This window comes from Myxine glutinosa, chromosome 2 (assembly GCF_964187855.1).
Source record: "Myxine glutinosa chromosome 2, kmMyxGlut1.1, whole genome shotgun sequence".
Classification (NCBI taxonomy): Eukaryota; Metazoa; Chordata; class Myxini; order Myxiniformes; family Myxinidae; genus Myxine; species Myxine glutinosa.
The window spans coordinates 133,330,483-133,356,701 of NC_136262.1; the positions used below are offsets into that span (position 1 = coordinate 133,330,483).

The window sequence follows — 26,219 nt, forward strand, 5'->3', positions numbered from 1 at the left end:
CAGCCGTATTGTTTGTACTGAAGCAGCAACACAACAACGATGTGGTTTTGTTTGTCTTTCTCTTTTGGCACGTTGCTGTTTGTGAACGTTACTTCTCTTCTTACGATAACAGGTCATTGTCGACATCTTACATCACAAAACGTCTTTAAAAAATCCTTCGATTCTAATTTTCCTCCTCCCACTTAAACCATCTGGAAGATGAAAGACTTGAACCAGGTAAGGTCTGCTCGACCCCATCAGCCGTCCGTGCTCGTATTTAAAAGATCTCCGTTCCAGGTGTGTTGCACACTGCAACCAGGTAAGGTTGTCCATGACTATTTCAGAGTGAAAATAGTAACATTTTTTTTGGAAATGGATTGTTGTTTTTCCTCGTTAGAAATGCCTCATCGTGGACATCACATTGTATGGACTCATTTGTTTGCAGATTTTATTGTGAAAGTGAAGGTGGAGTCCGAGTTTGTGGATGTTTTTGCTTCACAAGTCGAAGGTCTGAATCACAACCTCATTATGCATATACAGTTGCAGATAATGATAGGTGTATATTGTATTCTGTCAATTTTGTGATGCTTTTCCTGAGGCCTTGCCGTGACTCACCCACGGACCTGAAAACAATTTTGTACATGGACATGTTAGAACTTTCGTTGACGTGTTTGGAGTAAAAAGCGCATTCATTGATGGATGTGCTAGAAACAGTCATTCACCGACATGCAATAATGATAACGGAGATAACTGTGAGAAGTGACAAGGTGTCATTTGTTGTTACAGATCATGATTTGAAGATGAAGGTGGATCCTGAACTTCTGGATTGTACCATAAAACGTAAGTCTTCAAAAAATCGTTAATGCAGTACGTGTACTTCTTGCTCAACAACCTCCGTATTGGAGTCCAGATCATGACGTTATGATAGCGAAATAATCCCCATTTGGGTAAACCATATCTCAAACTAGAACCGCAATCAGTAGTGCACGTATCTCCACCAGGCTGAACAGTTTACGTTTTGTATCCTACTAACGGGCCGGATCTGGATCCGGACCTGAACCAGAATTGGATCGGCTTGTTCTTGTCATCAAAACAACTCACCCACAAAGTTTTGTCATAATCCATCTATAACCTTTTGAAATATCATTCTATAGGCGACCCTTTATCTGGCAACCCAAAAACCGGAAAGACCAGAAAACCAGCATAATTTTGAAACCCCATGTCCTACAACTTTAAACCCTTTACTTCTGCAAAAGTTAATTATTTGCAAGCCTTCTGAAAAGTTAATCGCCCCATGGAAAGGTGAATCGCCCCATGGAAAGGTGAATAGCCCCATGGAAAGGTGAATAGCCCCATGGAAAGATTAATCGCCCCATGGAAAGGTGAATCGCCCCATGGAAAGGTGAATCGCCCCATGGAAAGGTGAATCGCCCCATGGAAAGGTGAATCGCCCCATGGAAAGGTGAATCGCCCCATGGAAAGGTGAATCGCCCCATGGAAAGGTGAATCGTCCCATGGAAAGGTGAATCGCCCCATGGAAAGGCGAATCGCCCCATGTAAAAAGGCGAGTCGCCCCATGTAAAAGGGCGAGTCGCCCCATGTAAAAGGGCGAGTCGCCCCATGTGAAAGGGCGAGTCGCCCCATGTGAAAGGGCGAGTCGCCCCATGTGAAAGGGCGAGTCGCCCCATGTGAAAGGGCGAGTCGCCCCATGTGAAAGGGCGAGTCGCCCCATGTGAAAGGGCGGGTCGCCCCATGTGAAAGGGCGGGTCGCCCCATGTGAAAGGGCGGGTCGCCCCATGTGAAAGGGCGGGTCGCCCCATGTGAAAGGGCGGGTCGCCCCATGTGAAAGGGCGGGTCGCCCCATGTGAAAGGGCGGGTCGCCCCATGTGAAAGGGCGGGTCGCCCCATGGGAAAGTTAGTCGCCCCATGGGAAAGTTAATCATGAGAAATCGTATTGCCATGTCAGTGACATTGTGCAATCACCAGGGGCAAACGTGTGAAGTGGTGTGTATGCCTGAACTCTAATATCCCCTGTATCGCAATAATGTGTAAATATCTGGAATATCTGGAAAGCAAGTGGTGCTTCGAAAAGGAACGTTTAGCGCTCAGTATCGAGAAAATGCTAAAGGCAGTGTTCGTGGCCCAGTCCTATTCCTGATCTTCATCAACGATCTCTCTGATCCTCTGGAAAATACTCAATCTATTTGCTGTTGACTCCACCCTCTGCCGTGACATCCCTCATCCTTCAGACAGACAGGCAGTCAGCAGCCTCTTCACTCTCTTCAGACCTTTTGTTGGTTGCTGAACAAAGTCCTCAGTTGTTACACCTGAACTCCTATCCATCTACAACGCCTTCATCTCCAGCTTGATGGAGTACTGCTCTCACCCCTGGGTTGGCTCCCCTGCCTTACATATTCCTCGGCTTGATGCTGTGGAAACCAAGGCCTTCACAAGATTATTGGAATGTCCTGCGATGAAGCTGAGCCTTATCACTTTGCCATCGTTGATAGGTCGGTGGTCCGGTAGTCTCTCTGTTTTATACCGCCTCCTTTCTGGTGTTGCACACTCTGCTTTTTCCGTACTTTATCCACTCTCCCCCCCCCCACCCCACCTGGTTTCTTGCAGGACTCACATGGTCCACCATCCCTCCAAGTCTTCAGGACAGGTGTTCAGCACCATCTCAGACCGTCCTCAATACAAAACCATAATTTTTTCTACCCTCGTTAACCACACCCAAATCACTCCTTGCAATTTTTCAGTTTTATGTCCTTGGAGTTTCCTTCGGCGTCCAACTTGTCCACCCCATACATGCGTGTTTTTTGTCCTCTTTTTGTCTGCTCCTGATCCGTTTCACTGTATTAACTCTTCCATAAGCCTTGACTATATACTGTATACAAAAAAGTGGAGTTGTTGTGGAAGCATGACATTCATGTTTCAGTGAAACTCCTGAGTGTGGAGCATGGCATTGGTACATCGATGTTATGGTGAGAGTGATGCGCCCCAGCTAATGGAAAAAAGGAAAACGTTACATCAGTCTAAGACCCCTGACGTTTATAATGTCTTGGATCAGTCAGGCACCTTTCCAATCATACCTTGTCCGCAGCCATGCAAACATTGTCCGCAGCCACCTACACCTTGTCTGTGGCCACCCTCACCTTGTCCAAGGCCGCCCCCATCTTATCTGCTGCTGCACAAATGTTGTCCGCTGCCTCCCGTACCTTGTCAGTGGCTGCCCGCACCTTGTCCATAGTCATGCAAATGTTGTCCACAGCCGGAATAAGTTATCCTCGACCACCCACACCTTGTCTGCGACCCCCACCACCTTTTCCACGGCCACTCGCACCTTCCCCATGCCTGTCCACACATTGTCTGCTGCCGACCCCAACTTGTCCTCCTCACAAACGTTGTCCGCAACCATGCAAACCTTTTCCGCATGAGTGGTGAATATACTGTATATATCTTTATTTTTTATTTATCTTCCCCAATATTATTGCAGGTTATTACAAAAATATCTGTATCATAAGTATTGTACATAATCGGTAGGTATAAGGTCTGAAATCTGGAAAATCCAAAAATCCGGCAAGCTTGATTCCCCATGCCGGATAAGGCGTCCCCGACCTGTATATTGTTTTGGGGCCGCATCTCACAATGGTGAAGAATCACTTAAAAACTATCTTATCCACATCTTCACCAAAATCGAATCAATTCGTCAGTCACACACCCAACCTGTACATCAAGGTGGCATGCAAATCTGTCTATAACTTCTTGAGATATCGCACTATATGTAGTTTTTGGCCCTATAATCAATGGGAAGAAGGAAAAAAGGAACCGCCTTTAGGCACATCATCAATGGGGAAGAATCATTAAAAAAAGTTCTGGTATCCGGATCTGGATCTTCACCAAAATCGAATCGATGCGTCCTTGTCACACACCCAACCTGTCCACCAAATTTCGTCCGAATCCGTTCACAACTTTGTCCTTCACCCTCTCCCCCGAACTCCCTCCGTCCTCTCCCTCCCTCCTCTCCTTCCCCCGCCTTCCCCCCCTAATCCACCTACCCCCTCCCTCCTCTCCTTCCTCCCCTCTTCCTCCCTCCTCTCCTCCCTCCTTTGGCCATAAAGCACGATCGATGGATATTTTGTCTGATTTCAGCTTCATGTGGAGGAATTGAATGATCGAATGTCCTCTCAAAGTTGAAGATTACACGAAGATTTATTACTCGGAGAGAAATTACTTGGTTACAGAACAGAAATACCGGTAAGTAAAATAATCCACCAAAGCACAGAGAACACAAGCAAGAAAGATCTCTGAAGTTCTTCTGTCGATGTGGCTCTTAAATAGTCTTCTCTTGGACAGAGGGATAGGGTGGGATTGCTTTGAAAGGGGGCATGGGGCATGGAGTGGGGAGGGGGAAAAGGGGGCCGAGAGAAGCCTTGAAAGAGATGATAAGGTGTGAAACATGTCCGGTCCGGTGCAATTAATTAACATCTGTAATAACAATTGCGAACTTAAACGGCACTCAGTGGAGAGCACACCTCCACCTGGTTGGCCATATCAATCAATGGTGAAGAATCACTTTAAAAATTCTACTAGCCGGATCCGGATCCGGATCTTCACCAAAATTAAATTGATTCTTCCTTGTCATACACACAACCTGTCCAACAAGTTTCGTCCAAATCCATCCATAACTTTTTGAGATATCCTGCTATGTATCGTTTTTGCTCCTCTATCTCCCAATGGTGAAGAATCACTTGATAATTAAATAATTCTCATATACGAATCCATATTCAGATCTTCACCAAAATCGAATGTATTTGTCCTTGTCAGACACCCAACCGGTCCACCAAGTTTCGTCCAAATCCATCCACATCTTTTTGAGATATCCTGCTTCGTATCGTTTTTGGCCCGATCTCCCAATGGTGAAGAATCACTTTAAAAAATTTAGTAGCCGGATCCGGATCTTCACCAAAATCTAATAATTTCCTCCTTGTCACATACGCTACATCACTGCCAAATTTCGTCCGAATCCGTCCACAACTTTTTGAGATCTTTTGTTCAAAGACAAACAGATAGACAAACAGATGAAAAATCGGTCAGAGACCGAGGACTAGCCGGAATTTACTTTTTTTATCGGCCATTTAGGACAAATATGGCGGCCGAACCACGTGACCGATGGCGTCATCATTAACATATTTTATTCCCCATGGAGAGTTCTTTACAATGAGCCATGTCTCAATTTTTTCTATTCACCCCTTTCGGAGATAAAGAGGTGCAAAGTTTTTCGGTTTTTCCAGGATGGCGGCCGAACCACGTGACCGATGACGTCATCAATTGGGCACAGTCTATTCCCGGGCAAGACAAATATGTGTGTAAAGTTTGGCGATTCTACGTGCAACGGTGTAGACGTAGTGCTGCAAACAGACAGACAGACAGATGAAAAATCGGTCAGAGACCGAGGACTTGCCGGAATTTACTTTTTATCGGCCATTTAGGACAAATATGGCGGCTGAACCACGTGACCGATGACGTCATCATTAACATATTTTATTCCCCATGGAGAGTTCTTTACAATGAGCCATGTCTCAATTTTTTCTGTTCAGCACTTTTGGAGATATGGAGGTGCAAATATTTTCGGTTTTTCCAAGATGGCGGCCGAACCACGTGACTGCTGACGTCATCATTAACATATTTTATTCCCCATGGAGAGATCTTTACAATGGCGCGCTCTCGTGCAAGGTACAAATTGACGGAATATCTGTTCGTATCACACGCTGGGCAATCTTCGTGGGTCTTTTGAATTTCTTCACATTTGCTTTAAACAAGTTACCAAATGTACATGTTAAATGGAAAGGAAGAATTCTTTGAAGCAAGGACTGATAATAAAAGAATCAAAATGCTATTGTCGACATGAAACTCGGTTTCCTTAAAAGTCCAATCTTTGGTGTGCTTTGGCAGCCATCACTTGGGAATTCCTGCTACATTTCAATTTGTTATCAATTATTGTTGTACCCAAATCTTATGCTCAGGCACTTGTTCGATACTATGGTCATGAATGATCAAAGGGTCATGGTCACCTGCTAAGCGTTAAAAATCTAGAATCATTTATTTTGTCTTGTTGACATTGAGAACTAAATAATGATGGTCACACCAGTGTACAAACTCCTGAATTTTGTTCACATATTCATGGTCGTCATTGAGTAAGGATCCACTAATTACTGTTTCATCAGCATATTTGATAATGCATACTACAATTGGGACTTGAACTGCAGCAGTCACCTGTATGCAAGGAAAAAAAAAATTGGGGAGACAACTTGTTTATACCTTTCCATTCTGTAGTCCACTGACATGACATTGTTTGCAGGTGAAGATCATCGAGTGAAGACAGAATGTTTTCAAAGTGACGGTTTTGAGACTTCCCAGGAGGTTTCAAGCAATTGCCATGTGAAGGCGGAACCACCTGGTTCACCTAATGAGGAAACAAGTGATGCTGCTCTGATGCGAGAAGGTAAGGCAAAGTCATGCTCAGAACTCACAGCGTTGCATTATATGCTTACAATGAAATACCTCATCCAAAATCCGGTACAGCGACCGTCAGTCTATAATAATAAAAGGCTGTGTTTGTCGTCCATAACTCCAAGACCGTGAAACATAGCGGCCTCAAACTATGCATGCATGCTTATCGACCTTCAGTGCGGTGCATGAATGACGACTGGGTGTTTGGGTGCGTTTAAACCTCCGTTTGAAGATGATTAATGGGGTGCTCATAACAACAACAAAAAAGAAGCTTTACCAAGATGATGGTGTGCCATATTGATCAGCCCTCTGTCACATCGCTGGGTTATTGCGTCGTCATTTTGTTTCGGCCTATTCCAACATGCCTTGGCTTGGAAACTGGATTTACTCTCACGGACTGATTGAAGCATACAATCGAAATCTGAACTGAAACCAATAGGGGAACACTTTTCTAACACCGCCGTGGGTTCCAATCGGTGCAATGCATTTTTCGACTTTCCTTTCTCCCGTGTAGAACTAAGAAGTACTTACGTCAGTGGAACAGCATCCCAGGTTGCTGGTACAGTGTATTTACTGTACTTGTAAGGATGTGAAGTGGCGAGAGGCAGACGAACACATCCCCTACCCACATCATCTCAGTCTTTGCTCAGCATCTACCAGATGAACTTCCGCTGTTTTTTGTGAAGTGAATTTCCGCTAAACGTCACCCTTACAATACTTAAGTACAATGAGCCTGCCACCTAGAAGTAAAGTAAATCAGTGTCTTTGGAGACCAAAATTGACATTGTGAGACGTATTGAGGGTGAAGAGACTGCAGTGGTCATTTCCAGATCTCTTTGCCTGTCGCTAACTATCGTACGGACCATCTTTAAGAGTTCCAACAAGATTAAGGAAAGCATCAATAATGTGATCCAGTTAATGGCTGAGAACTTGAATTTACATATAACTTTGTTGCCCCATGCTTTAAAAAAAACAACGTGGGGATATTGTAATCAACTCCATGTGTTTGGCAATCTCCTCCTAAACGGTTGGGCAGAAATTCACCAAATTCGTCGTTATGATTACCACATGGCATGCATGAAGGTGCAAGAGCAGTATCATTTTTGGGCCTTCCCCCTGGGATGGGGTGAAAAGGTCAAATAGCAATTATCAAAAAATGCAATTATGGGCATATTGTTTTAAACATTTTTTTCAGGAAACTTTGTATATGCAATCAACATTGGGGGGTACATTAAATATGTGACGTTTAAAAAATATATAAAACCCCGCTTTCAAGCCCCAAGGATGAGGATTTAGCGTAACAGGGGTCAAACATTTTTTAACTCCAAATCTGGTATTTGGTTATTCCTGGTGGAACTTTTTGCCATCTTTCAACTTTGCTTTAGGTGGGAAGCATGTGGATTTGAGATGGAATGGCATCGACTTCGCTCTGGTTTGTTATTTATGTTATGATTTTATTTACTTTATTTATTTGTTCGGTATTTTATTTTATGGATAGGATGTTATCTACGATATAAAGCACATTGTGCGTTAGTGTATGTGTGTGTTTGTGTGTGTTTGTGTGATGTATTTCCTTCTTCATAAGGGCATAAGGGTCGGTTTTAAATGCTTTGAGTAGTGCTTTAGGAGGGATTTTTGTGGGGGTTTAATGGGCAATCTTTGAACACGACTGTGTGTCCACCGGTTAAAATAGCTAAAAGACTCCAAGGATCCAAAATACCCGAAGGATCCAAAGGACCCAAACGTCCCTGAGGATCCAAATGACCCAGAGGATCCAAAATACCCCAAGGATATCAAAAAGGCCCAAGTGACCCCGAGGATATAAATGACTCGGAGGACCCAAAAGACCCCAATGACCCAGAAAACCCCAAGTACTCTGTAGACCCCAAATACCCCAAAGAAACAAGACTGAAGAGACCCCGAAGACACAATAGACCCCAAACACCCAAAATACACCAAAGACCCAAAAGACCACAATAACCCAAAAGACCGTGAAAACAGTTAAAGATCAAAAAGACACCGAAGACCCAAAATACACCAATGATCCAAAAGACCGAAAAGACCCTGAAGACTAAAAAGACCCCAAAGACCGAAAACACCGCAAAACCCAAACTACCCCGAAGACATTTAAATACCCTCAGCACCCAGTGGACCCCAAAGACCCAAATTACCCCTAAGACCGAAAATACACCAAATACCCCAAAGACCCAGCAGACCGAAAAGACCCAAGGACCCAAAAGACTCAAATGACCCAAAATACTCCCGGAACCAGTAGACAAAAAAGACACAAAAGACCCAGAGGACACAAAATACCCCGAGGATCCAAAATTACCTGAGGACGTAAAAGACTCTGAGCACCCAAAAGACCCAGAGGACCCAAAAGACCCTGAGGACGCCGAATACCCAAAAGAAGAGTAATTGTGTCTCTTACATTGGAACTGTAGACGGTGGCTTGCAAACCGAGCCTCAAGTTCGGTGTACAGAAACATATTTTTTGGGTGCTGGGAGGTGAAATTCGCTGCACGTGATGTGCAATGAGCGCAGAGTAAACCGAGTGTTCATTTATGTCTGTAGGATGTCTGATAAATGAAGAAGATGTAAGCACACCTGACAATAGGCCCAGGCTTCAGACTTTGGCACGCACACGTGGCTGCACCATCAAATAAACTGTTCCAACCTGTCATTTTTGACGGGCTTCATACTGGTTGAATATAAATAAGCTCATTAATGGGTTTTTAGTGTAAAAAAATATTTAGGACAGATTAAATGTTATTTACATTAATTTAAATGGGGAAATTAGTTTCCAACAATGTAATTTCCTAGAACATCGCACTTTTTAAGAACACATTAAGTGACATTGCAAGAGAACTTATTGTATAATTAAAATCAAATGCTCCTTCAATGTGCTATTTAACATTTTAAAGGTGTTTTGTTTCTGCCTTTGTGGTTGATTTGCAGAAAAGCAAATGAAATGCAGGAATACCTTTTCTTGTTTGAAGTGCTCCCGCTTCTTCGACACACATAATTCCTTCAATCAGCACAAGGCACAGGATTTGTGTGAGAATGTTAACAAGCTCAGCAACTGTGCTTCCAACAGCACTTGTAAACGTTTTGCAAAGAAACACGATATGAAGAAAGGTGAGAGGCCATACAATTGTACTTTGTGTCACCAAGCTTTTGATCGGTCATCAACTTTAAATAGACATCAAATGGTGCACAAGGGTGAAAAATCCTATAGATGTCGTGTTTGTCACAAGGCGTTTGCTCGTTTATCATCTTTGAATAAACATCAAAGAGTGCACACCGGTGAGAAGCCGTACAAGTGCTTTGTGTGTCTTCAGGGTTTTGTTTATTTATCAAATTTACAAAAACATCAAATTGTGCATGAGGAAGAGAAGTTGTACAAGTGTATTGTGTGTCACAAGGCGTTTTCTCGTTTTTCACATTTAAATCAGCATCAAAGAATACACTCTGCAGAGAAATCTTACAAGTGTTCTCAGTGTCAAAAGGCTTTTACTCAGTTGTCAAATTTGAATCAACATCAAATTGTACACACAGGAAATAAGTCGTTCAAGTGCACTCTATGTCATAAGGCCTTTGCCCGTTTATCATATTTAAATCAACATACAAGATTACACATGGGAGAGAAGTCCTATCAGTGTATTGTTTGCCATAAGGCTTTTGCACAATTATCAAATTGCTATCGACATGAGAAAATACATAACCAACGCGAGAGGCCCTACAAATGTTCTGTGTGTCAAAAAGATTTTGCTTGTTTATCATATTTAAATCAACATCAAATAATACACACGGGAGAGAAGCCATACAAGTGCATAGTGTGTAATAAGAGCTTTGCTCGTTTGTCATATTTAAATCAACATGAAACGACACACACGGGACAGAAGTCATTCCAGTGTACTATTTGTCTTAAGACATTTACTCGATTCTCATCTTTAAATCAACATCAAAGGATGCACATGTGTGAGAAGCCTTAAAGAGCTTTTTATGTCGGAAGACTTTCACTGAAAAATAAATCAAATTTAAACAAAGAGCGAATAATACACAGGGTAGATAAGGAAGGAAGGAAAGGAAGCACAGAAGAGCGGGGATGAGGAGGAAAGCGAGGACGATGTTTGGGGAAATTAGTGAGTTTGGTGCATACAGAAGAAAAAAAAAGTCTAAGAAAAAACTAACACAAAAGAGTTCTATTCAGACAATTGAAAATGACAGAAGTCACCAATTTACCTGACCATCCCATCTTGTGTAAACGTGGAAAACAAGTCAAGGAGACCAGGTAAAAGATGGAAACAACTTAGAAAAGACAAAAAAAAAAGGCAGAGCACTGGTACATTTCACTGGAGGACCTGGGTTCAATTTCTTATCTGGCCGTGTAATTTTCTCACATGTATCAATTGGTTATTTATAATCCTGTTTATATATATATATATATATATAAAATATATACAGACTTGGCATTTAATGTGGAATATTTTTTTTGTGGGGGTGAACTTACTTTTCAAGATGACTTAGAACCAAAAGTTCATTGGAATTATGTTGAAATTATTCTAGATTTTGTTAATGTGACCTTTAAAAGAAACAAAAACCACATTTGACATTTCGAAGCAAATAAATTGATCCTTGAAAGTGATGTGAACTGATATCGAACTCAATTCACGGACAGTACTGTGTTAAACTTCTGTACGTTTTCCAGAAGTATCTCTTTATTTTCCACATTAGCCAAAAAAAAATTTTCAACAAAAACAAAAGCTAAATTATGACTGGGATTACGGAGTGTAAAATTACAGTGCAGTACTTCGTGTAACCCCCACGAGCATTCAGGAGAGCACGTACACGTCGAGGCATGCTGTTCACGAGATTTGCCAAGGTTTGGACAGGAATCGCTTGCCATGCAGTGACAATAGCCTGCTGCAATTCACGCACAGAGGTCGGCTGCTGGTCCAAGTTGTCGATTTGACGCGTTAATTCTGCCCACAAGTTCTCTATCGGATTCATATCCGGGGACATGGCAGGCCACTCCATATGCTCCACACCACGGTCAGCAAGAAAGTGTTGGATCATGCAAGCACGATGAGGCCGTGCATTGTCATCTTGGAAGACAGTTTCCTCGAAAGGCTGCACGAGCAAATGGAAGCAATGTTTCTTCCAGAATGACCCTGTACTTGAACTGGTTCAGGTTTCCATTCAGAACAACCAGGTCAGTTTTGCCCCCTGCTTGAAAAGCAACCCAAACGGTCACCCCACCACCTCCAGCTTGGACTCTTGGCACTATACAATCTTCGTTGTGGGCTTCATGCACTTGTCTGCACACTCGGACGCGGCCATCTTGACGATAGATCAGAAATCTAGACTCTTCATTGAAGGTCACATGATTCCAGTGTCCTAGCTGCCATTGACGGTGCTCTCTGGCCCACTGCAATCGGCGCTGGCTGTGTTGTCTGGTCAGGCGTGGCTTTCTCAGGGGACGCCTGGCACGATAGCCTGCTTGAACCAGTCATTGGTTGACTAGCCTTCTGGATACAGGCACATTTGTCAGTTGCTGCCACTCAGCCCTAAGCCGATTAGCTGACTTGGTACGGCCATTGCAGACTAACCGGTGCAGCTGGCGATCATCTCTCCTTGTGGTTCTGCGTGGATGTCCTGGCCTCGGTATTGGAGTAGGGACACCCCTCTGAGCATTTTGTTTCAGGATCTTTGACACCTGACCTTGAGTGATGCCATACTGCCGAGCAATAGCACGCTGTTTCATGCCAGAATTTCGCAAAGCCACCACTCCATGACAAACAGCATTGTCAAGGTGACGGACCATCTCCAGAGGAAGCGGAAATAACTTTTATAGACGTGCAGCAGTTGTTTTCCACTAATACAGAACGCAACAAGCCTTATATACCCGATTGTGAAGCCAATCGTCAAATGTACCTGTCCTTACATTTTGTCACGCCACCTGTGATATAATCCTGTTATTGACTTCTTGCTGCGAAAGACAATCAGTGACATGGTTCTTTCAACAAAGACATCACCGAAGGGTAAAATAAACTCACCAGATTGATATACTGAGTTCAGAAAGTAAACCCAAGTCAAGAAAAAAAAAAATTCCATATTAAATGCCAAGTCTGTATATATATATATATATATAAACACGAACACACACACACTAGTGGGGTATGCTTACACCTTATAAACAATAAGCACGTAGGTAAATAATAAATAGAAGCTCTCTGATTATAGGCAAGCATCAACGACATCCTTCCTGCTAGATGTAGGCTTTTGGGTTGTTTTTTTTATGGATGCATTTACATGTTTTTTTCACGTAAAGTTTAATTGAGGGTTTTATTTCGCAGTTTACAGTTGTAAAAATAGGGGCAATACCCCTGGGTGCTCTCCTGGTAGGAAAAAGCAGTGTACTACACTGACTAAAGCTATTTTAAACAGTATCACAGCATTTTAAACCAATTTCAATGGTTGCTCGAAGACAAGGCAGCATGTAGATTCATACTAAAGTAATCAGAACACTTTAAACAAACAAACAAAAAATGCCTTTTGGGTGTTGTGTGTTTAATGAATGAATGGAATGTTGTGGTCAAATTTCATCGGAATTGGATGTGTAGCTTCTGAGAAGAAAGGAAATACCTATTGGGGGGAGGGGAAAATACCTATTGGGGGGACTGTAGTTCCCGGTAGGGCCCGATTTTTAAATTCTGTGAATAAACTACATCACGGGTGAAAGTTGTGGTCAAGTTTCATCGAAAGCGTGTGTGTAGTTTCAGAGGAAAAAGCAAATGCCTATTTTGGGGGGTTAAAATGGATCCACTTTGACCCCCAGTAGACCTCCTTAGACCCCCGATTTTTTGATTTTTTTTATGCCGCGATCAAACTTGAGATGCAACATAACAAATATAATTTGTGCCAAGTTTGGTCACAATCCCATCAGTCGTTTCGGAGAAGAAGTTTAAAGTGTTTACGGACTGATGGACGGACGACGCGCCATCCTATTAGCTCCCCGTAACTAAGTTCCGGGTGAGCTAAAAATTACAATTTTGAAATGCTAGATATTGATTGAGGTTTTTATAAGACTAATACTTTTACGGTTTTTAAAAATAAATTTTCATTTCTGGACGCTTTTTCTTTTTTTTTCCTTTACAGATAGTATTGTCATGTTTATTTCACAGTTAACAGTTATAGAAATTATAATTTTCAAATGCTAGATATCGATAGAGGTTTTTAATGTAAATTTTCTTTTACGGACGCTTTCCAATGGTTCAGTGATTTTTTCCCGGTGTAATAATAATAATAATTCATTTATTTTGTATAGCGCTTTTCATGAAGCCCAAAGGCGCTTTGACAGAGTGCAAAACATAATGCATAACAAAACATGAAAACAACAATTGCAAAAAGACAAGAATCAATAGGGAAATATTTAAAGCAAAAGGAGGGAGAAGGAGAAGTGATAGTCAGGGGTTAAATGCTGTGGGTTGAATGTTGAATGCAGTGCTGAACAGGTGGGTCTTGAGTGATGTTTTGAATGTGGTGAGTGAGGAGGAGTCTCTGATGGTGTGAGGTAGTGAGTTCCAGAGGGTGGGAGCAGCGATGGAGAAGGCCCTGTCCCCCCAGGATCTGAATTTGGTCCGGATGGGGGGGGGGGGGGGGGGTCAGGAGGTTGGTACCAGCAGAGCGGAGATTGCGGGTGGGAGTGTGTCTGGAGAGGAGGTCAGCCAGGTAGGATGGGGCCAGGTTATGGAGGGCTTTGTAGGTCAAGAGGAGGATTTTGTACTGGATTCTCTGGGAGATGGGGAGCCAGTGAAGCTTGTAAAGGACGGGGGTGATGTGGTCACGGGTCCCGGAATGGGTGAGTAGACGGGCAGCGGAGTTCTGAATGTATTGGAGTTTATTGGTGATTGTTGAGGGTGAACCATAGAGGAGGCTATTGCAGTAGTCCAGACGGGAGGTGATGAAGGCGTGGATGAGGGTTTCTGCAGCCATGGAGGAGAGGGATGAGCGGAGACGGGCGATGTTTTTCAGGTGAAAGAAGGCTGTCTTTGTGATCTGTTTAGTGTATTTGTCGAAGGAGAGGGTTTGGTCAAAGATGACGCCAAGATTCCGGATGAGAGGGGAGGTGGATACTGGGATACCGTCGATGTTGAGGGCAAAGTTATGGGTGGATTTTGTGAGCGTTTTTGGGCCAATGATGATTATTTCAGATTTATCACAGTTAAGTTTGAGGAAGTTGATTTGAAGCCAGGATTTTATTTCAGAGATGCAGTTTGTCAGGATAGAGTGGGTGTCGGTGGAGACAGACTTGGTGGAGATGAAAAGCTGGATGTCATCGGCGAAGCAGTGGAATTGGAGACCATGACGGCGGATTAAGTGACCGAGAGGGGACAGGTAAAGGATGAAGAGGAGGGGACCAAGAACTGAACCTTGGGGGACACCTTGGGGGAGGGGAGCAGTGGGGGATTTGCAGTTATTGATGGAGATGAACTGGCGTCTGTCAGAGAGGTATGATTTAATCCAAGAGAGGGCAGTGCCGGTGACGTTAAAGGTGGATTCAAGTCGGGTGAGGAGGATGGTGTGATCGATGGTGTCAAAGGCAGCGCTGAGGTCGAGGAGGACGAGAATGTTGAGGTTGCCAGCGTCAGAGGAGAGGAGAAGGTCGTTGGTGATTTTGAGGAGAGCAGTTTCAGTACTGTGGTTGGAGCGGAATCCGGATTGGAATGTTTCATACAGGTTATTGGCAGAGAGGTGATGTTTGAGTTGAGTGGCTACAGCGCGTTCCAAAACTTTCGACAGAAAGGGTAGGTTGGAGATGGGTCTGAAGTTGTTTAGGGTGTCAGGGTTTAGACCAGGTTTTTTTAGAATGGGGGTAACAGCAGCAATTTTGAGGGATGGTGGGACGATGCCTGTAGACAGGGAGGAGTTTATTGTTGCAATGATAAGTGGAGAGAGAGCAGGAAGGGAGGCCTTGACAAAGCTGGAGGGGATGGGGTCAAGAGTGCAGGTGGCAGTTTTCATTCCTATGAGGAGTTCAGAGAGGTCAGTAGGGGAGACTGGGGAGAATTGAGACAGGGGAAGGCAGGATAAGGGGGGACAGGTGGTTGGAGGGGGAACGGGTGCGGCGGTGGTCAAGCTGTTGTAGATGTTGTCAATTTTGCGTTGGAAGAAAGAAAGGAAGGAGATGCAGTTGTCTACTGTGAATGACTGGGTGGTGGTGTCCAGGGGGCGGAGGAGTTTGTTTATTGTCGAGAAGAGTGCTTTTGGGTTTCCGGAGCCAGAGTGGATAATTTGAGAGTAGTAGGCGGAGCGGGCGTGGGAGAGGGCATCTTTGTAGTGTTGTAGGTGGTCCTTGTAGGCTTGGGAGTGAACTGTGAGACCTGTTTTATTGCGGAGTCTTTCAAGTTGGCGAGCACGAGTTTTCATCAGGCGGAGTTCAGGGGTAAACCAGGGAGCAGAATGGGTGAAAGAAACTGTTTTGGTTTTGGAAAAGAAACGGTGTACCGTCTTCGCTGTCCGTCGGCACACCAAATTTCAGTTTTCTTTGACACCCGGAAGGTACCGAACATTAATATCAATCAGTTAGTGAGTCAGTGGATAGAAAGAACTTTATAATATACTCGTAGAAAAGCCTGTTAAAATGGCGGGTTGAAACAGTTTATTCAACGGTACAGCCTTGTGAGTGTGCCAAAGTCTGAAATCTTGGCCTAATGCATTTTTTGGTCTTTTGTGTCTTTAAAGGGGACCCTAAAAGCTCAGACCACCTCAACGCTAATCTATCCCTTGATGCCTCAAAAAATAGATATGTGTCTTTTTCCGATTGCCTATTTATAAAGTGGATAATTTGCGATAAAGTGGATAATTAAAAGCTGAAATCTTCTTCCTCACGATTAGCCGACGTCGCACCAGGAAGACGATCACCACTTATGTATTGTTTACGGGTTACATCGTGGTATGATTTAACTCAAGCAGCGAATACTTTTCAAATTTCTACAAATATGCCGGGTCTTTTTTTGTACAAAATTTCTACAAAATGCGTCCTTTGTGGTTGTAGTAATATAAACTGAGATGGTTTCATACTACGTCAATCACAAATGGCCGAAATATCCGAGAGTTGCTATAAATTGGACAAGATTTGTCCGAAATACCTGAGTGTGGATTGGGCCTACAAATATTCGTTTTGTGTTCGCAACATTTAATAGGGCACTGTTATGAAATAACAGATGGCTAGATCTTATGGTTATCCGCCACAATTGAGAGAGGATGCCAACCCCACGACAAAGCGGAAGAAACAACCGTCGCACAAATATGTAACACCATCTCTGCCGAACTACCAGCATTATGCTGTGAGTCACCATCACCCTAGCTAACAATACCCACGCCATTCCCACCTCCACCCCCCCCCCCCCCCCCCGCACCCACTCAGACCGTGATTAATGATTTTCAATTGTTTTCAGAAAAAGAAAAAAATCCTCGGGCTCTTTTGGGTGTCCTTGGGGTATTTTGGATCCATTGGTTCTTTTGGGTTCCACTTTAAGGGTCTTTTGGATCTTTGGGGCCTTTTTGGTCTTTGAGGTCTTTTCAGTTTTCGGGGTCTTTTGGGTGTTCGGGGTCTTTTCGTTCTTCTGGTTTTTTTTGGGTCTTTTGCATCTTTTGGTCTTTGGGGTATTTAAGGTTCTTTTGGGTATTTTGGGTCTTCTGGGTATTTTAGGTCTTTGACGTCTATTGGGGTTTTGGGGGTAGTTGGGGTCTTTTGGTTCTTCGGGGTTTTTAAGAGTATTTGGGGTCTTTTCAGTGTTTGTGGTCTTTTTAGTCTTTTGAGTCTTGTGGTCTTCAGGGTCTTTAATGTCTTTTGTGTCTTGGGGGTCTTTTCAGTCTTGGGCGGGGGGGTCTTTTCAGTCTTGGGGAGGGGGGTCTTTTCAGTTTTTGGGGTATTTTGGGTATTCAGGGTCTTTTGGGTGCTCGGGGTGTTTTGGTTCCTCTGAGTCTTTTCAGTCTTCAGGGTATTTTGGGGTATTTAGGATCCTTGGGGTATTTTGTGTCCTCAGGGTCTTTTAAATCTTTTGGGGTGGGGGGGGGGGGGGGGTGGGGGGGGTAGAGCAGGGGGGTGTGGTGGTCTTTTGGGTTTTCTGGAAACTTTGGGTTAGGTATTTCAGGTTACAATTGTGGGTGGCGTCAGGTTAGTTGTCCAACCAAAGGGTGAAGAACGGGCATACATTCCTGTACATACATAATCAGTATTATTAATCACAAACACTCGCTCCAATATATATATATATATGTATATATATATAACCAACCACAAATCCAGGATCCTTAAATTTGGTTCAGTGGTTCGATCCCTACCCTGGTATGATAGAATGTGGACGAACCCCATATGTTGATGTCCATGGGGAGGAGAGGATTTCTCTTGAATTTATCCACCAAATGTGGAGAGAAAAGCAGCATCAAAACATCTTCTATGATGTCGCTTTTCTCTTAAGTTGGAATTTCTTCTCCACCTGGATGCTGGCCTTTGGGGTTTGTTGTTCATGCACTATTTTTGTTCTGGAACTTTGCTGCAGGTGCAAAAGGGAGAGAGAATATAATTTTGCAAATCTTGAGCATCAAGTGAGGAAGTAGCATGTGCCAATTTGAGTGTTTGGTATGACTGGAGCAGGGTAGGAATTGAACTGCCACCCCCAAAATGAGTGAACGCTCGGACCATGATGCCACCGAGTGTTATTTCCGAACACAGAACCAGGGAGATAGAAAGGAGACCAAATAACTCCGATATTGAAGATAAGCATTAAAACAATGGACAGCAAAGTATCGTTTTATGGGAGTCTTAATGAAGTTTATTATTCACCAAGCTCTGCACATCTGATTGAAGTGAGAACTATTGACATGTCACCACATTGATCATGTCCCGTAAATCATAGCAATACAAACATTGATATGTTTCGATGTTATTGTATGTTGGGGTGAAGCGGCAGCTGAGAGTTGGTTATTCCACGACGCTTTACAAGCGACTGTTGGGCGGTGGGTTCGCGTTACCAGTGACCAGAACACACGTGTGTACCTAGTTAGCGTTTGATATGGAACAAATTGTTTATTATATCTCACTTTACTGTCTGTGGAGGTAAGATGTTCATTACGGAGATTGAGTGGTGTAAAAAGTTGATAAAAGGATTGATCACTCCTGTATTTGTTTGACTTTACTAAAAGATTTGCTTTACAATACACAATGTTTTCCTTGGCGTTTTCAATTTGTGAATTATTTTTTAACGATTGTCCATATTTAGTGTTCTTTTGGAATAAAAAGAGAGGGAAAAGCTCGTGTGATGTTTATTTTCTACATTATTCCTATTACTGGAGATGACTGTTCTTTGCTCACACTGCGAAGTGTGTATTTTCAGGAGTCTCATGAACACTATAAACAACACACAAAAGTTAATTTGAGCAACACACACACACACACACACACACACACACACACACACACACACACACACACACACACACACACACACACACACACACACACACACGGATGGGGCACAACAGCATTAGCCATAGGGGGAAGCGATAGTTTAGAAGGGGGGTGGAGGGGGGGGGGGGGGGGAGAATAACATTAGCGTTGAAGGAGGGGATGGGATTAGTAATTTTAATTTTTACATATTGTACACAACATTACACACATACATGTACTATCTTTGAAACCCGGTACACACACATCTCGTTTTTTTTGTTTATGCTCCTGACACACACACACACACACACACACACACACACACACACACACACACACACACACACACATCTCGTTTTTTAAAATTTCTGCTCCTGACAATCACACACACACACACACACACACACACACACACACACACACACCCACATCTTGTTTTTTTTTTTTCTGCTCCTCACAATTACACACACACACACACATATGTCGTTTTTTAAATTTCTGCTCCTCACAATTACACACACACACACACACACACACACACACATCTCATTTTTTTTTTTTTCTGCTCCTCACAATTACACACACACACACACATCTTGTTTTTTTATTTCTGCTCCTCACAATTACACACACACACACAAACACACACACACATCTCGTTTTTTAAATTTCTGCTCCTCACAATTACACACACACACATCTCGTTTTTTTTTCTTTTTCTGCTCCTCACAATTACACACACACACACACACACACACACACACACACACACACACACACCTTGTTTTTCTATTTTTGTTTCTCACAATTCTATCTCTTATGATTTTCAACTCTTATTTCTCTTTTTCAATTCTTATTTAAAAACGCATTTAATTAATTGTACAGTATCGTTTGTTCCTGAACTTAAATATAAATAATTTGAAGGATTTGCTGTAAATGATGTTAATTTCACAACATCCCATATTCAACTTTATTTAAATTGTAAACCTCAAAACATAGTTCCCTTACCTAAAGTAAGCACCTTAACCTGTAAGCAATTGGCTCGTTTCCCGACTGCATGGATCATCAGCTGGGCACCGTTCTACCGTCGAGGTTTCAATCCTTTCAGCCCAGGACCTCTCCAAACGACGGATCCACAACCTCGATCATGGATCCACATCAATTGATGGTAAATCAGTGGATCCACAACCTCAATCATGGATCCACATCAATAGATGGTACATCAGTAGATCCACAACCTCAATCATGGATCCACATCAATAGATGGTACATCAGTAGATCCACAACCTCAATCATGGATCCACATCAATAGATGGTACATCAGTAGATCCACAACCTCAATCATGGATCCACATCAATAGATGGTACATCAGTAGATCCACAACCTCAGTTGCATCCAGGCAGTCAGTCAACCCATCAATGCAACATCACTTATTCCAACTTTACTCGCAATAGGATTTAATGTGTTATCATACAGGGTGTCTCAAGATAGATGGAACCCATTAACATGATAATAATTTATTACTCAGACAAGAAACTCCAAAAAAGATTACATTTCCTGGAAGCTGATATGATAACAATAAAAAAACTGAAGATTTGAGGTCTCTAGCTCAAAGGATACATTTATTAGAGCACGTTCCAAATGACCGACTTTGCGCCTTAGACACACTTGAAGCCGACGAGCGAAGTTGTCAATCACCCTGACACACTCTTCCTTCCTGATGGCACGAATCTTCTGGGTGATGGCCACTTTCAGTTCAGAAATGGATTGAGGACGATTCTCATACACGTGGTCCTTCAAGAACCCCCAGAGATAAAAATCTGGGGGGTTCAGATCGGGTGAATGCGGAGACCACTCGGCAGGCAGCGCCTGCTGATCAGCCGATCAGGGAATCGGTGGTCCAACCACTCCATCGTGAAGTCACTGTCACAGGAGCGTTACATTGTGGTGCTCAACAAGTTCTGGAGGGGACTTGGGAGACGTCGTGGCGTGAATCGAGATGTGCAATGGTTCCAACAAGATGGGGCAACTCCACATACAGGCAAGGGGGAAGATTTGAAAGGGATGGGTGATGGGGAAGATTTGGAGGGGAGGGGCAAGGGGGAAAATTTGAAAGAGATGGGTGATGGGGAAGATTTGGAGGGGAGGGGCAAAGGGGTAGATTTGGAGGGGAGGGGTGATGGGGAAGTTTTGAAGGGGAGGGGTGATGGGGAAGATTTGGAGTGAAGGGGTGATGGGGAAGTTTTGGAGGGAAGGGGTGATGGGGAAGATTTGGAGGGGAGGGGTGATGGGGAAGATTTGGAGGGGAGGGGTGAGATTGGATTTTGAAAAGTGTACGATTAATGGGAAACGAACATTTATTGCAAAATGAGTTTCTTGAGACATTCGAGTCAAAAATACGTTTGAGGATGCTGAAGGATGGGTGGAGTGCTGGAGAGTTTAGGGAATGAATGAAAGATGCACTATAAGAGATGGAATTTTTTTTTGGAATGAATAGATTTGGTGAGCAAGTCGAAAGCATCCTTTTATAGAAGAAGAAGAAAAAGGTGTTATAGAATATGACGGAATACAGTTCTTCAGGGGACAGATTAGACATTTTTTAACAACATGATCACACACAACGTGGTCGAAGAACGAACGAACGTACAAATAAGAACAACGAATAAACGAATAAGAACAGAGAAGGAAATATTTTTTTGGTTGTTTTTTTTTTGAGGAGATTTTAAAACAAGGAAGTATGGGGTGAAAAGATCGGGAAAAACAGAGACCAGAAAGTAATTGCAGCGCGATCGAAGAACCCCTGAGACAAAAACAAAGCCTCAAGCCAAGGTCGGACACGGTAGCCTAGTACTACACTAGGCCGCAGAATACGCGATACGAAAGACCGACGATTCTGTACACAGGTATGAAAAACCAACACCAAGAATACTATTAAGGACACCCCAATAGGGACATACACCGAGAGAAAGATACAGTTTCGACAAAAACACAATTGTGAAAAGTTACTTAACTTCGAAAGCGTGCGCACATGGACAGCTTTGAAGAGACGAGACCACCAATCAATGTTTGAGCGGTTTCTTGCATGCACAGCTCGTTTGCAATCCCCCCACAACATCTCGATGGGATTTAGATCCGGGCTTTGACTTGGCCATTCCAGAACCCTCCATTTCTTGCTTTTCATCCATTCCTTGGTGGATTTACTGGTATGTTTAGGGTCATTGTCATGTTGCAAGGTCCACCTTCGGTTGAGCTTCAACTTTCCGACAGATGACCTCACATTATCCTCAAGCACCCTCTGGTACAATGAATAATTCATTGTGGATTCTATGATGGTGAGCTGCCCAGGCCCTGATGCAGCAAAGCTGACCCAAACCATAATATTTCCACCACCATGCTTTACAGTTCGTATCAGGTTCTTGTGGTCAAATGCTGTCTTTGGTTTTCGCCAAACATGTCTTCTGGTACCGTGGCCAAATAGCGCTACCTTTGACTCATCTGTCCAGAGCACATTGTTCCAGAAGTGCTGGTCTTTGCCTAGGTGTTCATTGGCAAACTTTAGTCTTGCGCTGATGTTCTTTCTGGACAGCAAAGGTTTCCTCCTGGCACACCTCAGTAGTGTATATATGTTGCTTCTGGGACACTCTCATTTTCCCATTGACTTACATGTTAATTTTTCCCCTCCCTCATTGCCCCTAAACACCTCTATTTCTCTCACCCTGTTCTTTACGAACCTTCTAACCTTTTGACATGTTATCCTTATTCATTAGACCACTTAAACAATGGTCCTTCTGTGTGAACCTGTGATCCTTCTGACCTTATGGACCTTTTAACCTTTTACTCTTAATATCATCTGGTGAATCATCTTTGGCCCACTCAAACAACGACCCTACAAATATTTGTTTATGCGTGGGAAATAATTTAATTCTCTTGCCACTCTCTTCACCATCTAATATATTAACAAAAAATATGTTTGAGTTTGGTTCGTTATTAAGATATTTTAACTGAGCTAAGATAAAATGGTAAACCTCCCTCAATGTTCTTGTTTGAGCGCCTCCAGTGCCACACACTTTTTGGTAGGCTCTGTCCACCTTTTGTTAAGCTCCGTCCACTTTTTGGTAAGCCCGCCCACTTTTTGCGAAGCCCCGCCCACTTTTGCTAAGCCCCACCCACTTTTGCTAAGCCCCACCCACTTTATAAACTCTTTAGCATTGTATCATTTCCAGGTAATACATTACATCATTTTCAGGGAATTCCCATCACATCATTTCCAGTTAAGACACGCCCAGGGAATTTCCACAGGAAATCACACACCCAGTCCTTATAAAAGGCACCGACCACACAGGCTTTTTCAAACGCTTTCTGCTTCACTTGAGAATGGACTACTATGCCGAAATGGAATGGGATAACTTTGCTATTCCTTGGAGTCCTACTACCTGTGTAGAACTCAACCTTCAGATTGATGAACTGGACTCGAACCTCTTATCAATGGAGGTAAGTTTGTTTGTTTATTTATTTATTTATTTAATTAATTATTTATTTAATTTTTTTTTTTTTTTTTTTTTTTTTTAGATGAGACTCGTGTAAGAGTTAACAAAGTTTATTTTAATATTCATAGAGCTTGATTTATACAAATAAAAATATTGTATTAAATTAATACATTGTTATTTTCTTTCACAGGAAATTGTATCTGAGATACGAAATGAAAATTCTGCTTTTAACACAACTTGGGATGAAGTTATTTTTTTGTTTGAAGACTTTTTGAACAACCAAGACCCCCAGAACGAGTTCTACCTTGATGATCCAGTCAAAGAGTTATACCTTGTAGATCCACAAAATCCTGAAAAAGAGTTTTACCATGATGATACTTGTTGTGAGTTATCAAAACAAAACCCACTGAACAAGTTCTACCTTGATGAGTCAGAATACAAGTCATACATTGGAGACCCACAAATTTCTGAAAATTGGGAAACGGGAATTCTCCCTGATGGTCCGCAGTTATACTATGTGAGACACATCATAGAAACCCTAAAAAATTGGGCAAGGAGAGTTCTCCCTGATGGTCCGCAGTTATACTATGTGAGACACATCATAGAAACCCTAAAAAATTGGGCAAGGAGAGTTCTCCCTGATGGTCCGCAGTTATACTATGTGAGACACATCATAGAAACCCTAAAAAATTGGGAAAGGGAAGTTTTCCCTGATGGTCCGCAGTTATACTATGTGAGACTTATCACGGAAACCCCCAATATTTCTGAAAATTGTGGTTCTACCTTGGAGACTTGGAAAGATGGTTATATTTTTGGAGACTCGGAATGGGGGTTTTGTTTTGATGACTCGGAATGTGATACCTATCTTGGAGGCTCAACAGGAATGTGGTTATACCTTGGGAACTTGGAAAGTTGGTTTTATTTTGGAGACTCTACCTGTGGGGTCCATCTTGGAGACTCTTTGCATTCTAAAGCAATGAACAATGTTCTTTGTTTAATGACGCTTGATTTAAGCAATATCAAGAAAGTTCGAGGAAGAAAATGCTGGAAAATTCTTTCTTCCCATTTCTACTTCTTCAAACTTGAAAGCCTTGAAAGACAGAATTGGAGGAAGAGGAAAAAAAAAAAAAGAAATACGTATTTAAAAAAAAGAAGAAAAGAAAGATTATGTTAGGGTTTGGGTGGGATTTTGAATGTGAGGGTTAGGGATGGGGTGGGTTAGGGATGGGGTTGGGTTAGGGTTGGGATTTTGAATGTGAGGGTTAGGGTTGGGGTTGGGTTAGGGATGGGATTGGGTTAGGGTTGGGATTTTGAATGTGAGGGTTAGGGATGGGTTGGGTTAGGGATGGGGTTGGGGGTGGGGTGGTTGGGTTAGGGATGGGGTTGGGTTGGGGATGGGGTTGGGTTAGGGATGGGGTTGGGTTAGGGATGGGTTTGGGTTAGGGATGGGGTTGGGTTAGGGATGGGGTTGGGTTAGGGTTTGTATATTATTATGACTCACTCACACATACACACACACACAAAAGTTAAGCCCCAACTGAAAAGTTGTGGGATTCTGTGTTTGGGGTTCACAGATTTAAAAACGTATCCCCATTATACACACACAAAAGTTAAGCCCCAACTAAAAAGTTGTGGGATTCTGTGTTTGGGGTTCACAGATTTAAAAACGTATCCCCATTACATTTTATTTATTTATTTATTATTTTCAAGGGTATTATCTGCTTACTTGTGTTTTTTGTAATTCTTGCGAGTAAAATGAACCCAAGATTTCTTCTCCATTTAAATCATATAATTTGTAGGTCCAAGGGACTGTATCCATTACATCAATGATTTTAAATAATTCACGAGTCCATTTTTGTGTATAACCTTTCTCAAAATGACTTTTCCATTTGTATATTCTTACAATATCACCAACTTTAAACTTGGGCTTTCTCAAATTAATCTCCTTTTCATATTCTAATTTTGTAAATGTTTCCAATGGTTTTGATTTTGTTGATGAATGAACTGTATTATTGTAATTATCTACAATATCCTGAATTAAATACACCCATTTTTGAGAACCGAGTTGTGTGAATTTTTTATATAATTTCTCTTTTAAAGTACGATTAAAACGCTCAATAACAACTGCCTTTCCTTCATTAAAGGTGCTGTATAATTTAAAACCCTTCCCCTTAAGAAATTTCATGAATATTTTGTTATAGAACTCTGTTCCCTCATCAGTCCATAACTTCTTTGGTTTCCTTTTATCCCGATCAAATATTAGCTTAAAGGCTAACATTAAAGTATCACCCCCTTTTATTTTTTAAAGGGACAACCCAGGCAAATCTACTCCTCAAATCAATAACGGTTAAAGCATACCTGTATCCCCTGTCATTATTCAATTCAATTAAATCAGCGGACCATATGTGGTCGGTGTATTTAGAATAAACCTTCCTTCTTTTAAACTTTGTGATTATAGGTTTGTGTAATTCTTCAGCCAAAAGCTCCTCAGTCTTGATGACATCATTAGAGCCTAATAGTTTTTTGAGGAATAACCAAGACCAAGTTTCAATTTAGCATTTATCAAATTTCTCACAATAAACCTATCAACTTTCTCTCTCAACGTTGGATTTTGTATCAAAGACAAATTATACAACATTTCGCTGTCGGCTTTATGTTTTTCAGTCAACGTAGTGGTTTTCCCATAAGCAATATCATGCTTCATACACACTTCGTCAACCCTATTTGTAGGTTTAGACCAAGGTTTAGGATTGTCAGCCTCATCTAATCTTTTATCCAGGTT

The 26,219-nt window shown here is 42.4% G+C and overlaps 1 protein-coding gene across 3 annotated transcripts in view; it reads left to right on the forward strand.

Annotated features, from left to right (window-relative positions):
• The window catches only part of LOC137421235 (uncharacterized), a 33,410-nt gene extending 8,856 nt beyond the window's left edge, over positions 1 to 24,554 (forward strand). The window contains exons 2-6 of one of the 3 annotated variants that reach the window (XM_068107092.2): positions 425 to 487; positions 766 to 819; positions 6,341 to 6,484; positions 9,451 to 9,630; positions 23,628 to 24,554. In XM_068107092.2, coding sequence (XP_067963193.1) covers positions 425 to 487; positions 766 to 819; positions 6,341 to 6,484; positions 9,451 to 9,630; positions 23,628 to 23,641 — 455 coding nt within the window. In that variant the 3' untranslated portion in view covers positions 23,642 to 24,554. Of the gene's footprint in view, positions 1 to 424; positions 488 to 765; positions 820 to 6,340; positions 6,485 to 7,877; positions 7,993 to 9,450; positions 10,809 to 23,627 lie in introns of those variants that run through there. The other 2 variants (XM_068107091.2, XM_068107094.2) reach the window with 2 other exon arrangements.
• The last annotated feature ends 1,665 nt before the right edge of the window (positions 24,555 to 26,219 follow it).